This window comes from Embiotoca jacksoni, unplaced genomic scaffold (assembly GCF_022577435.1).
Source record: "Embiotoca jacksoni isolate LCO1_2020_lvr unplaced genomic scaffold, fEmbJac1.0.p SCAF_78, whole genome shotgun sequence".
Lineage (NCBI taxonomy): Eukaryota > Metazoa > Chordata > Actinopteri > Embiotocidae > Embiotoca > Embiotoca jacksoni.
Genome location: NW_027185434.1, coordinates 980630 through 998310, shown reverse-complemented (window position 1 = coordinate 998310; position 17681 = coordinate 980630). Strand labels below are relative to the sequence as shown.

At 45.3% G+C, this 17681-nt stretch overlaps 3 protein-coding genes across 8 annotated transcripts in view; 2 read left to right on the top strand and 1 right to left on the bottom strand.

Annotated features, from left to right (window-relative positions):
• The window catches only part of alox12 (arachidonate 12-lipoxygenase), a 9839-nt gene extending 7621 nt beyond the window's left edge, over window positions 1-2218 (top strand). For 2 of the 5 annotated variants that reach the window (XM_069177862.1, XM_069177861.1), the window contains exons 12-15: window positions 262-383; window positions 890-990; window positions 1082-1270; window positions 1804-2218. In XM_069177862.1, the coding sequence (XP_069033963.1) occupies window positions 262-383; window positions 890-990; window positions 1082-1270; window positions 1804-1983 (592 nt within the window). In that variant the 3' untranslated portion in view covers window positions 1984-2218. The remainder of the gene's footprint in view (window positions 1-261; window positions 384-889; window positions 991-1081; window positions 1271-1803) is intronic. The other 3 variants (XM_069177864.1, XM_069177863.1, XM_069177865.1) reach the window with 3 other exon arrangements.
• Window positions 2219-4480: 2262 nt separating this feature from the next.
• LOC138215635 (chromatin complexes subunit BAP18) lies at window positions 4481-10985 on the top strand. 2 transcript variants are annotated; one of them, XM_069177894.1, is made up of 5 exons: window positions 4481-4976; window positions 5350-5444; window positions 5603-5826; window positions 6215-6319; window positions 10584-10985. In XM_069177894.1, exons 1-5 carry the CDS (start codon window positions 4956-4958, stop codon window positions 10646-10648), a joined length of 510 nt encoding a protein of 169 aa, XP_069033995.1. In that variant the 5' UTR covers window positions 4481-4955; the 3' UTR covers window positions 10649-10985. The 2 variants fall into 2 exon arrangements, with proteins under 2 accessions (XP_069033995.1, XP_069033994.1); XM_069177893.1 differs by having other exon boundaries at window positions 4483-4976; window positions 5588-5826.
• Window positions 10986-15160: 4175 nt separating this feature from the next.
• Window positions 15161-16522, bottom strand: LOC138215640 (P2Y purinoceptor 3). The gene has a single exon (XM_069177897.1). It carries the CDS (start codon window positions 16520-16522, stop codon window positions 15161-15163), a length of 1362 nt encoding a protein of 453 aa, XP_069033998.1.
• Window positions 16523-17681: the final 1159 nt, after the last annotated feature.

Below are 17681 nucleotides of genomic sequence, written 5' to 3'. Positions count from 1 at the left end.
CTCAACAACATTTTAATTTGAAATTAATCTTTGTCAGTTCAGTTAATCATCAGCTCATGCCGTCCCCAAATGAAGACGACATTTTGAGCCTTCACATCTTTGTGATATTAGCTGTTAATGTAAATGTAGATACTGCATGTGTCTCTGGACCAGAGATCTACCAGGACATGTTGAATCTACCGGGACATGTTGGAATCGTCACCTCGTGTCTCTGCAGACTTTACTTTCTGACCTCTGACCCCTGACGGTCTCTGTCTCCAGCTTCGTCTCTGGGATGGTGACTCTGTACTACCAGTCCGACGGGGACGTGCAGGAGGACCTGGAGCTCCAGACCTGGATCAGAGACATTTCCCAGGAGGGCTTCACAGAGCTACCCAGCTTCGGTCAGTTGTCCTCATCCTACACCAGGACTTAGAGTCTGGTTGAAATAAACCCATCGTCACTGTGATGGGAGGAGTCAGGCAGCAGGTGGTTTACTAGTGATGGGAGGAGTCAGGCAGCAGGTGGTTCACTAGTGATGGGAGGAGTCAGGCAGCAGGTGGTTCACTAGTGATGGGAGGAGTCAGGCAGCAGGTGGTTCACTAGTGATGGGAGGAGTCAGGCAGCAGGTGGTTCACTAGTGATGGGAGGAGTCAGGCAGCAGGTGGTTCACTAGTGATGGGAGGAGTCAGGCAGCAGGTGGTTTACTAGTGATGGGAGGAGTCAGGCAGCAGGTGGTTTACTAGTGATGGGAGGAGTCAGGCAGCAGGTGGTTCACTAGTGATGGGAGGAGTCAGGCAGCAGGTGGTTTACTAGTGATGGGAGGAGTCAGGCAGCAGGTGGTTCACTAGTGATGGGAGGAGTCAGGCAGCAGGTGGTTTACAGGTGATTTACTGCAGGTGTGTTTCAGGTCTGTCCAGTTCACTCAGCAGCAGAGAGGATCTGTCCACCCTGCTGACGGTGGTCATCTTCACCTGTACAGTCCAACACGCTGCTACTAACAACGGACAGGTGATGGACAGACACGGACACAGACACACACACACAGACACACATACACTCTCTCTATCTCTCTCTCTTTGTCTGGTGTGTCCCTTTCCAGTTTGACTGGTGCGCCTGGGTCCCCAACACCCCCTGCACCATGAGACAACCCCCACCCACAGACAAAGATGCTGTTACCATGGAGATGATCATGGCCACCCTTCCTGATGTCAGCCAGTCCTGTGTGCAAATGGCAATAACATGGCACCTGGGGCGAGCACAGCCAGACGCAGTGAGTCTGGTTTCCATGGTAACAGATTACTATACAGAAAGGAAATTATGATTTTAAATTTAATTTCAATAAACTGACATGACACATAAATAAATGTTTACATGTTTACACATATAATATAATATATATATGTGTATATCTATATAGATATATGTATATATATCTATATATCTATATATATAAATATATATACACACACACACACACACACACACACACACACAGTGTGGTTGTTCACTGACTCGTTGTGGAACATGTTTTAACGTCTTGTCCATCATTCATCATCATGTCTTTATGAAGTAAACTCTCTGAAAACATCATCATCATTATATTGAGCTCGCATATAAATAATAATGTAAAATACAAGTTTTTAAGGGAGACTGAGGTTGTGACAACATGCTGCATGCGTGAACATGAATGGATGGAGGAGATGAATGTGACATTTCGGATGAATGGGCAGACATCCCTTTAAATAATGTTAAATGTTGATGAGTCAGCAGAGGAATCGCACACGTATGATACAAAATTAATTCCTGTTTGGTTCTGCACAGATTCTTTTGGGCCAATACACAGATGAGCACTTCAGTGAGGGGCGGGCCCTGGAGATGATTGACAGGTTCAGAATGGAGCTGAAGGAGATCGAGGACCACATCCTGAGTCAGAACCAAGGACTGGACCTACAGTACCTGTTCCTGCTGCCCAGTCGCATCGAGAACAGCATCACTATCTAAAGCCCTGGAGGAGAGATGTGAAGGGGACGAATAAACTATTAATTAATGATGATAACTATTAATAAAAACAGCATCACCATCTCTGGGAGGAGAACTTATTTTAATTCTGTTTATCTTTAAAAAAAAAAAAAAAAAAAAAAAAAAAAAATGTTTTTAATAAAAGCACTACCCCAACACATAATCTTTAAAATACTTTTAATTTGCAGGAAATCATCTTTATGAACTAATACAAACAGTGCAGGAAAGCCCCCCCCCCCTCTCCCCTTGCAGTGATCAGAGGTAGAGTTCATCTCAGTGTTGATCCATAGTCTGGTTCCTGCAGCTGAGGTCAGCAGGCAGAGAGCTGCAGTCCAGCAGGGGGCGCTAGTGCACCAGATACTTCTACAGAACCAGAGACAGACATGAGACACGCGTTTAACATTAAACATGATATTTATGAGGGATTGATTATTATCATGTTATTAATGAGGGAAGGAGAAGATGATGATTATTAGTAGTATCATTGACCTTCTGCTTGTTGAGTCTCATCTGGCAGCAGGAGACGAGTCCACACAGCACGTAGAACGCTGCAGCGATGAAGCAGTTGTAGCTCATCTGGTTGTAGAGAGAGTAGATCCTCTGGGTTGGGGTGGGGCTAAACATGTATGCACAACAGAACACAGGAACACGTCACCAACACGTATGTACAACAGAACACAGTCTTACTCTGGGAGCACGTCTTCCTCCGTCAGAGGAACGTCTTCGATCAGCACTGTTGAGTGCACGGAGAAGAAGACGCCCAACATGGCCTGAGACAGAAGACAGAGGACAGACACTATAAATCAACATGGAGACAGAGGACAGACACTATAAATCACCATGGAGACAGAGGACAGACACTATAAATCACCATTGAGACAGAAGACAGACACTATAAATCACCATGGAGACAGAGGACAGACACTATAAATCACCATAGAGACAGAGGACAGACACTATAAATCACCATGGAGACAGAAGACAGACACTATAAATCACCATACTATAAATCACCATGGAGACAGACAGAACACAAGGACGTGCTGATGGTCCACAAAGAACCAAGGAGAACCTCAGAGGAGGTACCAGCTGGACCTAGAGGGGTCTGTCCATCAGTCACTTCCTGTTCCAGTGGGTCCATGAAGACGACCAGGAGACGGCACAGATAGTAGAGTACCTGTTTCTACTACACCTGTTTCGACTACACCTGTTTCGACTACACCTGTTTCTACTACACCTGTTTCTACTACACCTGTCACCTGTCAGAAACACCTGAGCTGCTCCAGGAAGCAGCACGGATTGTAAAATGAAGGAATTGCTATTGAGAGTGTTGGACTTGGGCTCCTGCTGGTACAAAGCTTTATGTGTCAGCCTCCAGTCCTGCGTGTTCTTTAATGAGGCAACAGGAGAAGATGTCAGGTTTCAAGATATTTATTTAACAGCAGCAGAATAACCAGTTTACAGAGCTCTGGGTCCAGACTATGTTTCCCTGACAACAACAGAGTATGTGTCAGTTCATGAAGTCTGATCTCCTGACTTTCCCTGACCCAGTCTTCTTATAGTACAGACACCAAAAAGTCATGTGTGTTGATGTGTCCTTTGTTGGTTGGTGGAGGTGGTGGTTGTCCTCCTTCACACCCTGGAGTCCTCCAGACAGCCGTCTGTTCATGTTTATGCCTCAAAGAATAACAGTATGTGAGCCCAAAGGTCACAGACCTCCCCCTGTGACCTTTTGGTTTGGCCCAGCAGTATCACTCTCATTCACAAACACAGTCTTTTGTCTACATCTTAGGGTTAATAGTTGATAATACGACTTGATATATAAGTAATATGATATGGCATATCACAGAATAGCACAAGAGTGAATCACAGAGATGACAGCAGAGACCACTCACCAGCATTATCACCCCCACGTGCTTACCACCATGCAGCACGCTGCGAGTTTAGTCCACAGGTGAGTCCGTGCATCCTTAACGTTCCTCTGTTCGAGCTGCTGCTGTCAGCTGACTGTCGGCTGGACACCGGAAGTTCATAAAAGTTCGACCACTGACTGAAATATCAGAAATCACTTTTCAAACTGCAGATCTGCGTGTTGGATTGGACGGCCTGTTGTGACGACAGCGTGACGTCTGTGACGTAATGAGACAAGCCCCAAATACTCTTAATATGTCAACGTTATTATATCCTGAACTGCTGTTTATGTTTTATTTATTTTATCTTGTAATTTATTTATTTACCCCGAACAGACATTATCGTTAATGAATTTATTTGATGTATGCATATTTCCATATGTGTTGTTCTAGTTGCACTGAGACATGCATTCAAGTTTGTGGGAAAAAACCCAGCAGATTAAAACATGAACACAAAGCCCTTCATCAGTGTTCATACTTGTCTGGTGTGACTTCTGTAACCAGCAGGTGTCGCTGTTCAATGCTTTCCATCGGCTCTCCGGTAGATGAATGGATTCTGATTGGAAGCTTCATTTCTTCCTGTGGTTTTAATATTTAGTTCCGGGTACAATGTGACCCGTTCATGTCTGTATTTTGAAATCTTTTCAATAAAGACTAAAAAAAGACCATCTTTATCAAGCTTCGTCCGCTGTTGTGGGACGGAACCTCGCACGCGGCGAACAATACGTCAGTGTTTGTGGATTACGAGGAGACCGTGAAGGCAGCAGATGCAGCAGCCGCGTCTCGGTGCTCATTGAGCGGGCAGAACCGCCTCTTCAGCGGGGATATTCTTGGGCCTCCATCGGACGTAAAGAGCGATATGCGCCGCAGTGTTCCGGTGTCGTCCTCCCCCAGGCACAGGCTCTGAAACCGGGGGAGCCCCTAGCTAGCCGCTCCGCTGCGTCACGAGGAGCACCAGATGCTACTTAGCTCCCCTGTTAGCATCCTAGCAGCTGCTCATCCAGTGGAGGACGTGATTGAGAGCTCCGACGGACCTTCAGCACCATGACGTCAGCCTCCACCAAAGTAAGTCCTTCTCCTTCGGGGGGAACCTCTCGCGCAGCGTCACCTGAGGGGCTCCCGCCTCCTGCAGCCGTTGCACGAGCTCAGGTCTCAGCCTGACGTCACTGAGCAGGTCAGAAAGGTCTGCATCCCAAAACCACCTTCAGGGTCCTGATGCTCAGAAGTATGTGGACAGTCCTGGTCTGTCCTCTGATGTCTGAGACAGCACGAGCCTCCAGCTTCCTATCTGGACACCTGGCTGTCCTCTCTGTCCTCTCTGCAGGTGTCTCTGTGTTTGTTTCCACCTGTCAGTCTGGTTCTGTCAGAACTTATAGTTCATGTTATTCTGTGTGTGTGTGTGTGTGTGTGTGTGTGTGTGTGTGTGTGTGTTGAACAGGTTGGGGAGATCTTCTCTGCTGCAGGAGCTGCCTTCACCAAACTAGGAGAACTTACCATGCAGCTCCACCCGGTGGCAGACTGCAGTCCTGCTGGGTAACACACACACACACACACACACACACACTGCTCTCAATACATCAGTGGATTTATGTGTGTGTGTGTGTGTGTGTGTTGTCCTGATAAAGGTACACACACCTGTGACCATGTGACCTGGTGTGATACTAAAGTCCTTTCAGCCCCCCCCCTCCCAGCAGTCAGACCAAGAGCTCCGTGAAGAGGAAGCTGTATGAAGACGGAGCTCCGCCCACCTCCTCCGATGGCCCCAAGAAAGTCCTGAAGAAAGCCGGCGCTGCTGTTGCCAGGGCGACGCCGGGCACCCCAGCTGTCCTTTCCGTGTCCACAACTCAGGTGGTGTCATCGGGACTGCAGGGCCCCCCCTCTGGTCAACCCCCTCTGAAGAAACAGAAGACTGCAGGTGAGTCCGATCCACCAATCAGAGGCCTCAGTCACCGTTTAAATATCATGAAAGGTCCTGAAATATGTTTCTACATGAGGTGGAAGCAGAGATGGAAACATTTCTGTTAGTAGTCAGGTGATCACCATCATCTTTACTGTCGTCATCCTACTGCTGAACATACATGTTCCCTCCACCGTCATCCTACTGCTGAACATACGTGTTCCCTCCACCGTCACCTCACTCATGTTTAAAAAATAGTAAATTGATTTACACTTATTATATCAAACCAGTGTGTGTTTGTGTTACACAGTCACACAGGAAGCTGCATCATGTCCTGCTGCACTCTAAAGTCACCTACTTTACTGTGTGTGTGTGTGTGTGTGTGTGTGTGTGTGTGTGTGTGTAGATGTGACCCTCAGCGCTCTCAATGACTCAGATGTCAACAGTGATCTTGTGGACATGGAGGGACTTGAAGGATCCAACTCCAAAAAACTCAACAACTTTGATCAAGGTGAAGTTCATGATCAGCTGGAAGTCTGTTTGTGTGTGTGTGTGTGTGTGTGTGTGTGTGTGTGTGTGTGTGTGTGTGTGTGTGAGAGTGTGAGTGTCCACCAGCCTGCTGTATTGGTGAACTGATGGTGCACATTTAAACAGGTCATGGTGATATGTTCTCTCCACACACTGCTGCACTGAGGTTCTCTCTGAATGGAGCACATTAATATCTTCAACACACTAACGTTGTAACACACTAACGCTGTAACACACTAACGCTGTAACACTAACGCTGTAACACACTAACGCTGTAACACTAACGTTGTAACACACTAACGCTGTAACACACTAACGCTGTAACACACTAACGCTGTAACACACTAACACACTAACGTTGTAACACACTAACGCTGTAACACACTAACGCTGTAACACACTAACACACTAACGTTGTAACACACTAACGCTGTAACACACTTAACGCTGTAACACACTAACGCTGTAACACTAACGCTGTAACACACTAACGCTGTAACACACTAACACACTAACGTTGTAACACACTAACGCTGTAACACACTAACGCTGTAACACACTAACACACTAACGTAACACACTAACGCTGTAACACACTAACACACTAACGTTGTAACACACTAACACACTAACGCTGTAACACACTAACGTTGTAACACTAACGTTGTAACACACTAACGTTGTAACACACTAACGTTGTAACACACTAACGCTGTAACACACTAACGTTGTAACACACTAACGCTGTAACACACTAACGCTGTAACACTAACGCTGTAACACACTAACGTTGTAACACACTAACGCTGTAACACACTAACGTTGTAACACACTAACGTTGTAACACTAATGTTGTAACACACTAACGCTGTAACACACTAACGTTGTAACACACTAACGCTGTAACACACTAACGTTGTAACACACTAACGCTGTAACACACTAACGCTGTAACACTAACGTTGTAACACACTAACGCTGTAACACTAACGCTGTAACACACTAACGTTGTAACACACTAACGCTGTAACACACTAACGTTGTAACACACTAACGTTGTAACACACTAACGCTGTAATACTAACGTTGTAACACACTAACGCTGTAACACTAATGCTGTAACACACTAACGTTGTAACACACTAACGTTGTAACACTAATGTTGTAACACACTAACGTTGTAACACACTAACGCTGTAATACTAACGTTGTAACACACTAACGTTGTAACACACTAACGCTGTAACACACTAACGTTGTAACACACTAACGCTGTAACACACTAACGTTGTAACACACTAACGCTGTAACACTAACGCTGTAACACTAACGTTGTAACACACTAACGCTGTAACACACTAACGCTGTAACACACTAACATACTAACACACTAACGCTGTAACACACTAACGCTGTAACACACTAACGCTGTAACACACTAACGTTGTAACACACTAATGCTGTAACACACTAACACACTAACGCTGTAACACACTAACGTTGTAACACACTAACGCTGTGACACACTAACGTTGTAACACACTAACGCTGTAACACACTAACCTTGTGACACACTAACGCTGTAACACACTAACACACTAACCTTGTGACACACTAACGCTGTAACACACTAACGCTGTAACACACTAACGCTGTAACACACTAACCTTGTGACACACTAACGCTGTAACACACTAACGTTGTAACACACTATTGTAACACACTAACGCTGTAACACACGAACGCTGTAACACACTAATGCTGTAACACACTATTGTAACACACTAACGTTGTAACACACTAACGCTGTAACACACTAACGTTGTAACACACTAACGCTGTAACACACTAACACACTAACGCTGTAACACACTAACATACTAACACTGTAACACACTAACGTTGTAACACACTAACATACTAACACTGTAACACACTAACGCTGTAACACACTAACATACTAACACACTAACGCTGTAACACACTAACGCTGTAACACACTAACATACTAACACACTAACGCTGTAACACACTAACGCTGTAACACACTAATGCTGTAACACACTAACGCTGTAACACACTAACGTTGTAACACACTAACGCTGTGACACACTAACGTTGTAACACACTAACGCTGTAACACACTAACCTTGTGACACACTAACGCTGTAACACACTAACCTTGTGACACACTAACGCTGTAACACACTAACACACTAACCTTGTGACACACTAACGCTGTAACACACTAACCTTGTGACACACTAACGCTGTAACACACTAACGCTGTGACACACTAACGCTGTGACACACTAACGCTGTAACACACTAACGCTGTAACACACTAACCTTGTGACACACTAACGCTGTAACACACTAACCTTGTGACACACTAACGCTGTAACACACTAACCTTGTAACACACTAACGTTGTAACAAACTAACGTTGTAACACACTAACGCTGTGACACACTAACGCTGTAACACACTAACCTTGTGACACACTAACGCTGTAACACACTAACACACTAACCTTGTGACACACTAACGCTGTAACACACTAACGCTGTAACACACTAACGCTGTAACACACTAACATACTAACACTGTAACACACTAACATACTAACACACTAACGCACTAACACACTAACGCTGTAACACACTAACATAGTAACACTGTATCACACTAACGCTGTAACACACTAACACACTAACGCTGTAACACACTAACATACTAACACTGTAACACACTAACGTTGTAACACACTAACATACTAACACTGTAACACACTAACGCTGTAACACACTAACATACTAACACACTAACGCACTAACACACTAACGCTGTAACACACTAACGCTGTAACACTAACGTTGTAACACACTAACGCTGTAACACACTAACGCTGTAACACTAACGTTGTAACACACTAACGCTGTAACACACTAACGTTGTAACACACTAAACTTGTGACACACTAACGCTGTAACACACTAACGTTGTAACACACTATTGTAACACACTAACGCTGTAACACACTAATGCTGTAACACACTATTGTAACACACTAACGTTGTAACACACTAACGCTGTAACACACTAACGTTGTAACACACTAACGCTGTAACACACTAACACACTAACGCTGTAACACACTAACATACTAACACTGTAACACACTAACGTTGTAACACACTAACATACTAACACTGTAACACACTAACGCTGTAACACACTAACATACTAACACACTAACGCTGTAACACACTAACGCTGTAACACACTAACATACTAACACACTAACGCTGTAACACACTAACGCTGTGACACACTAACGCTGTGACACACTAACGCTGTAACACACTAACGCTGTAACACACTAACGCTGTAACACACTAACGTTGTAACACACTAATGCTGTAACACACTAACACACTAACGCTGTAACACACTAACGCTGTAACACACTAACGTTGTAACACACTAACGCTGTAACACACTAACCTTGTGACACACTAACCTTGTGACACACTAACGCTGTAACACACTAACACACTAACCTTGTGACACACTAACGCTGTAACACACTAACCTTGTGACACACTAACGCTGTAACACACTAACCTTGTAACACACTAACGCTGTGACACACTAACGCTGTAACACACTAACGCTGTAACACACTAACGCTGTAACACACTAACCTTGTGACACACTAACGCTGTAACACACTAACACACTAACCTTGTGACACACTAACGCTGTAACACACTAACCTTGTAACACACTAACGTTGTAACAAACTAACGTTGTAACACACTAACGCTGTGACACACTAACGCTGTAACACACTAACGTTGTAACACACTAACGCTGTAACACACTAACGCTGTAACACACTAACACACTAACCTTGTGACACACTAACGCTGTAACACACTAACATACTAACACTGTAACACACTAACATAGTAACACTGTAACACACTAACATACTAACACTGTAACACACTAACATACTAACACTGTAACACACTAACACAACAGTGTTACTGTGTTTTAACACTTTCAGTCATGGTCACATCCTCAGTCTGATGGATCCTCCATGTTGGATGAAAACACAGCAGTGATCACACATCCTTCATCACCGTGAACACTGGATATGTCACACACCCTACCTGTTTATTGATGTACACCTGGAGGAGGAGTTTGTTTGGTCTTTTCATGAGATCCTGTCTCCTTAGATACCCTGAACCTAGACTCCAGCCTCATCATGACCCCTGGTGACCTTCCTCTGCTCTCCCGCTGACCTCCCACTTCCTGTGGACTTCAGATGGACACGGACTCATAGACTCGTGGAGAACACTGGGCCGCCCCCCCCCCCCCCGGTTCCATGCCTCTAATGTGTTTGGATCACCTTTCACTGCAGGACTCATCGACGACTCTCCGTCGGAGCATCCAGAAAATCCTGCGACTGATGGGGCTGAAGCATTCAGACAGTGCTGTTTGAAGACTTCAGTTCATACTTATCACAGTATAAATTGCTGTGCTCCTTCACAGTGCCTCCATGTGGAGCTTGTGTGTACTGCAGGACGATGGAACACCGTGATTTTGTGTAGAGAAACTAATAAAGCATCATGTTTTCACCTCTGGTTTGTATTCACTTCAGAGACTCAACATTTAACATAATTCATCTTTTATCTCTGGGCTGTTTTAGAGCAGCAGCATTATTCTTCAGGTGGAGTCTAAAACCAGGAGCAGGAAGTGGGCGGGGCTCCTTCATGCTGAGTTGACAGTAAAGTGCAGACGACATAGAGCAACACACGTGAGCTTTTTCACACTTTTATTAAGTCAGTTCCAGTCATCATGAAAACATTACATGGAGCTCTGATTGGAGGGTTCACTGTCAAAGAGGATGAGGAAAGTGATGGAGGTGACGAAGATGATGGTGAGTGTCTGACAGCAGCAGCACATATCACACTGGCAGTGCAGAGAAATACCAGTAATGATGTGCTGCTACTGCCTCACACACACACCCTGTGTGCTGACCTCTGTATGACCTCTGCATTGATGTGAGGAGACTTTTCATGAATTTCTACAAGTCAAATAAAACTTAAAAGCTTCATCTTCCAGCTTGAGTTGAACTTCTGCTGTCTGTAGAGTTCAGATGTGATGACAGACACACTCACTCACTCACTCTCTCTGACTGGATCTCTACAGATCACATTTATCAGTCACTAATTTCTTGTTTTTATAATTCTGAGACCGAGAGACACGAGGACAGAGACAGAGGTCTGGGATCAGGTCTAGTATCAGGTCTGGGATCAGGTCTAGTATCAGGTCTGGGATCAGGTCTAGTATCAGGTCTGGGATCAGGTCTAGTATCATGTCTGCTGAATCTTCCAGGGCTCACAGTGGCAGCACGTCATGATTTGGAGTGACTCAGCACATTTCTGCAAAACATGATGTGCTGCTAGAGCGCAGCCTGAACTCCACCAGCAGGTCCTCGGGGTCCGTCGGACACCTGAACACAACACGATGCCTTCACTTCATTCTCTGAACATGAAGTTGGTGGAGAGTCCAGGCAGACGTGTTCGATCAGCAGACTGGAGGAGGAGGAGGAGGAGGAGGAAGAGTGGATCTGTCACAAACAGTTATTTATTGTAAAAAATAATCATTTGAAAAGTTTCAAGCTTTGAATAAACTGGTAAGACTATCTTAATGTTGTATTATATGTTATTATATCTATTATATGTATTATGGTATATGTATTATATATGTTATTATATCTATTATTATTTGTATTATGGTATATGTATTCTATGTTATTATATCTATTATTATTTGTATTATGTTATTATATCTATTATTGTATGTGTTATGTCATATGTATTCTATGTTATTATATCTATTATTATATGTATTATATATATGTGATGCTGTGGTTTGTCAAGTTATAGAGAAAACTCTTTAAACATATTGCAGCTGATAAATTATTAATCAGCAGCTTCAAGTCCAGTAAAACTCTTTTCTCTGACCGTGTGACGTCACGTCCAGCGACTGTGACGTGGGACAGACATTTGAAACACCAGTGGACTTTATATTGATCAAATCTATTGATCAGTTCTGATGATGAGGAACACTCAGTTATAACTAATAACTATGAGCTGCAGACTAGGTGGGGGTGTCCGGGCCGGGTGGAGCAGGGGACGGGGCTCCGGTCACACACCGCTCCGTCTGAGCTTCGGTCCACCGGCTCCGCTGGTTCCCGCTGAGGTGTCGGCTCGATTTAATCCGGTTAACGTGGAGCTGTAAGGCGGGTGAGGTGGCGGCGGACGGCCGGATGGGGCCGGGGGCTGCGGGGAGGGGGCTGTGGCTGGGGGAGTGTCCGCTTCTCCACCTACTCACTTATCTCCAAACTCTTTTGTACCGAAATATACAAACAAGTCGTCTAATGTTACCGGCGGGCTATACGGAGAAACGGCCGGAGCTGTGTAACAGCGAGCCGCCGGAGAGGACCCGGAGGAGCTGCGGACCGGAGAGGCTTCGAGGCGGCAGCCTTTGTCTCAGCCCGCCGCTGTCAGGTCGCCTCTCACGGCTGCACCGCTCTGTACCACCGGCCTGTCTGTCCATATAAACACGGCCTAACGCTCCATTACTTCACCATTAATATGAATAAAATCACAAGTAATTAAGTGTATCAGTTCTTATCAAAAGTGTGTAAAATATAAACTTCTTACCTCCCAGAGACAAATGTCGGACAGAGAAGTGGAGATCTCCGGTCTGAGATCAGAAATAAACCGGAGATGTGTGAAATAGTGATGAAGCTCTGAGTCCGAGGACGGTTTGAAAGTGGCGCCAACCGCCGCGCTGCTCTTCTCCCCCCGCCGCCGTCACTCACCGAAAATCCGCAAAAATCCAAACGGCCGTACAGCGACGTGTCAGCGGAACCAAAATGTACCTGTCCACCGGCACAACCGGGCCGTGCGGTCGCTGCTCAAAAAGACGGCTCCTACGATTTTTATTTAATTTTTATGTTAAATTCAAATAACCGTCAGAAGCTTTTCGGTGCCGCGGTGCATGACGGGAGATGACATGGGGCGGTTGTGTTTTGAATTTCGAACTGGTCGGAGCGGGGAGAGGAGGGGGGCCACTGGCTCCCCCTGCAGGCCTCTGGGGGAACATGTGTGTGGAGACCTTTGTCAACACTTACCAAGTCATACTTTGTACACTGAAGTTAATGAGACCTTCTGACTGAGGCTTCCACAGATCACAGTATTTTATTTTTTAGCAAACTGTAACCTGCTATTTTATTTCACGCAGTTTTCATCCAGATGTTGCAGAAAAGGAACAGATAACATCCTGTAGATATGTCTGAATGAAAGCGGTGGCTATAATATTCAGTGTCGGATTTACAATTTCGGTTTATATTTTGGAGGACTTGCTATAGCATGTCGACCAAAATATGAAAAAAATAGTCATATTTAGTCATATTAAAGAAGTATGACTTTTTTTGCTATTTCTGACGACATGCTAATTTCGTTCAAATTATGGAAGCCAGCATCATGGTGTTGTCAGGGTTGTTTGTCTCCCAGTCTAAAGGTACTAGGTTCGATTCCCGCCTGGGACTTTCTATGTGGAATTTGCACGTTCCTGCAAAACTAATAAAGTAAAGGTTGTCAACCATAACATGGATGACTAACTTATGCATGTTCTCCATAATGTAAAACATTACATTCAAGCAAGAACATGCAGTCCTCCACGAACTAAGTTCCAGACCCCCTATCGAACCCAGAACCTCCTGATTGTGAGATGATAACACCGGCTTGGAACTGCACAATTTCATTGCCTTTATTTTATTTTATATGTACTGTATTAATCCCCGAGGGGAAATTTTTTCGCTACAGCAGCATCTCGGGGGGGAGCTGCTGTAACAGGCTGCCACGACCGCGGCGCCATCTAACCTCAGGTGTATGTTTTTTGGGTGTTGGGAGGAAGCCGGAGAACCCGAAGAGAACCCACGCAAGCACAGGGAGAACATGCAAACTCCACACAGAAATGCCCAGGACCGGATTCAAACCCGGAACCTTTTTTGCTGTGAGGCGACAATGCTAACCACTGTGCCGCTTGTTTGACTTATAGCACTTATATGACTTTTAAACTTTTTATGGAAGAGTGATCAATGGTGTGGAGATTGGCATTGTTGCCTCCCATTCAAGAGGTTCGAGACTCGCCCTGGGAAGATGACATTAACATCTGAGATGAAAAGCCAAGTGAAGGGCAAGAATTGAACCTTGACCCTTCTAAAGTCACACTATAACATGTCGTCTATAATATGATAAAAAAGTCATACTGTAGCATGTCGTCTAAAATATGATAAAAAAAAGTCATACTGTAGCATGTCGTCTAAAATATGATAAAAAAAAAGTCATACTATAGCATGTCGTCAGAAACAGCACAAGCAGTCATGCTTTTTTAATGTTGACCAAAGAGTGATAAAAAAGTCTTTTTAAATATTTTGGACATCATGCCGTAGTATGACTTTTTTCCACGATGAAATCAGCATCATGGATATTAATCAGTGGATCCAGTGTCCACGTTTTCAGCCTGTAGGTTCAGAGCCGTGACGTTCATGTTGTATTTGTCCAACAGGAAATCATCTTTGTAAAAAGGAACTCGAGGCGTCATGGTTAATCTTTAATCATCACTTCACTACAAAGATACATCAGTAGATCTACAACTCATTCCTCATTAAACTATATATGTAACGTTTGCTCTGTTCACATATGACGGACTGTGAAACGTTTTATTCTCTTCATTTTCAATCCTGTGATCCCTCCCTCCCTCCCTCCCCTTTTCCCATCATTCTCAGCGGCAGCAGAAGTGCCCCGTGTCGTTGGGTGTTGGGCTTCACTGCTTGGCAGCAGGGGGCTCCCCCCTTGTCTTTAGTGAGGAAGTAAAGGAGGGCGTTGAGCCATGCGTTGAAGGAAGCCAGCGGCCTGGTGATCTTGTAGCACATGGAGACCGTGGTCATGGTGGGACACGGGACTCTCCGGGTCACTTTGAGCAGGAGGAAGACGGTCCTGGTGACGTGGAAAGGGAAGAAGCACAGAGCGAAGAGTAGTGTGATAGTGATGATGGTCCTGATAGACTTACGCCTGCGACTGGCATACGGGGAGTGAGCGCCAAGAAAGATGGAAACCCCGTTATCTCTCCCCCCCGCCCGCAGCAGTTCATCGCTTTCTCCTCGTCCTCCTCTTCCTCCTCGTCCTCCACGTCCTCTCCCCACTGCAGCAGAACAGCTCCTCTCTTTTCTGTCCCCTCCTTCGTGTCCTCCCTCCGTCAGACCTCCGTGGGACAACGGCTGAGAGCGCAGAGTCCGAAATATGGTGATAACGACGTGCGAGTAGCACCAGGCGATGATGGCGAAGGGCACGAAGAAGCCCAGCAGATGTAGAGTGATGCCGTAGGGAACGTAATCAGGGAACTCCTGATCTATGGCATCATCCCAGCAGTTCTGGTACTGCTCAATGAGCCCTCCCACATTACCATCTACCGATGACATGTCAGGGCTTGGGTTATCCACACCTGTGCTCCCATTGCTCCCAGTCCCTGATGATCTGGTCACATGACCGGTCTGAGCAAATCGGAAGATAGGACAGGTCAAAGCAAACACGACAATCCAAACCAGGACACACGTACACTTGACCGCCTTCTTAGTCTCCAGCGTGATCCCCCTCATCGGGTGGCAGATGCCCAGGTACCTGTGGACGGAGATGCAGGTGAGGAAGAAGATGGAGCAGTAGAGGTTGAAGTAGAAGAGGAACCGAACCAGGCGGCACATGAAGTCCCCGAAGACCCAGCGGTCACGCATGACGTAACTGGCCACGAGAAAGGGCAGAGACAGGCCGTACATGAAGTCGGTGGAGGCCAGGTTGACCATGTAGATCAGAGAGGCGGTCCAGCGCTTGGTCCGGCGGACGGAGCGGAACAGAACCACGGAGTTCAGGGAGATGCTGAAGATGAAGGTGAAAGAGTAACAGATGGGGAGGAAGATGTACTTGTAGGACTCCTCGATGCTGCATGACGGAGGTGGAGGGGTGGAGGAGGGGGAGGGGGAATTGATGATGTCATGGAAGATGGCCAGGCTGATGTTGGGAGGAGTGCCGCCTCCGGCTGACATGGTGAGGGATGAGGAGGTGTTCATGTGAAGGAGAAGCTGGAGGAGGGTGGAGCTGCTGTGGTCGGACTTCGCTCAAACTTCCTCCCCATCATCCTGCTGTCCCGCTGTGATCTGGATTCTAGAGGATCTCGAGTTTACCTGGAAATAAAAAGACACACGAGTCATCCTCTAGGGTTTTATTTCATCTGATTCATCAGTACTGGACCTTTGATCCGCACACTGACTGCTTCACTTTGGTTTGTCTGTTTAAATCCAGTCATTCTGGAAGAGTTTCATTGTTAGCAGATGAAATCCACCAGGTGGTGGTTGAAGAAGTCCTTCAAAGAGGACAAACACAGCGATCTCCACCAACCAACCAGGTTACAGTTCACCTTGGTTCTAGAGTCAATTTAGAATTCATGTAATAATAATAATATACACTTATTAGCATTAAAGTTCTGCTGTGCAAAATAAAAAGACGTTCATCCCTCTCAGTGTTTATTCGTTTGTTTGATTGATTGTTATTTTAGTTTTTTAGAACTATTACCTGATGAACAAAGAGTGATATGTTATTACATTTTATGATAATAATTACTTTCTGATCCACCTTTGTATTGTCGAGATCTGTTCTTCTTTTGTATCTCTGTGCTGTCCTTTTCTCTCTCTGCTCTCCTCTCACCCCAACCGGTCGAGGCAGATGGCTGCCCACCTCTGATCCTGGTTCTGTTAACAGATGCTCCGCCCACCTCTGATCCTGGTTCTGTTAACAGATGCTCCGCCCACCTCTGAGCCCAATTCTGTCGGAGGTTTCTTCCTGTTAAAGAGAGTTTTTCTTCCCTCTGTTGGAGGTTTTTCTCCCTTTAAGAGGAGTTTTTTCCTCCTAGTTTATGTGGGAATTGTTGAATTGTTGGTTTCTCTGTATAATATTGTAAAGTCTTGCTGTAAAGACTTTAATGTGTTAAGTGCCATGAAATAACCTGTGTTGTGATTTGGTGCTGTATAAATAAAGTTGAATTGAAAGTTGAATTGAATCTGTTATAATAAATGATGATTGTGCTGTAAATCTGACGTCAGAGAGGCTGGATGAATAAAACTTTGCTGTCTAACTGGGATCTGTTCCTGCTGCTGATGTCCTCAGTTCTCTGAATGTCTGCCTGAATCCCTCCAGTCTCACCTCCAT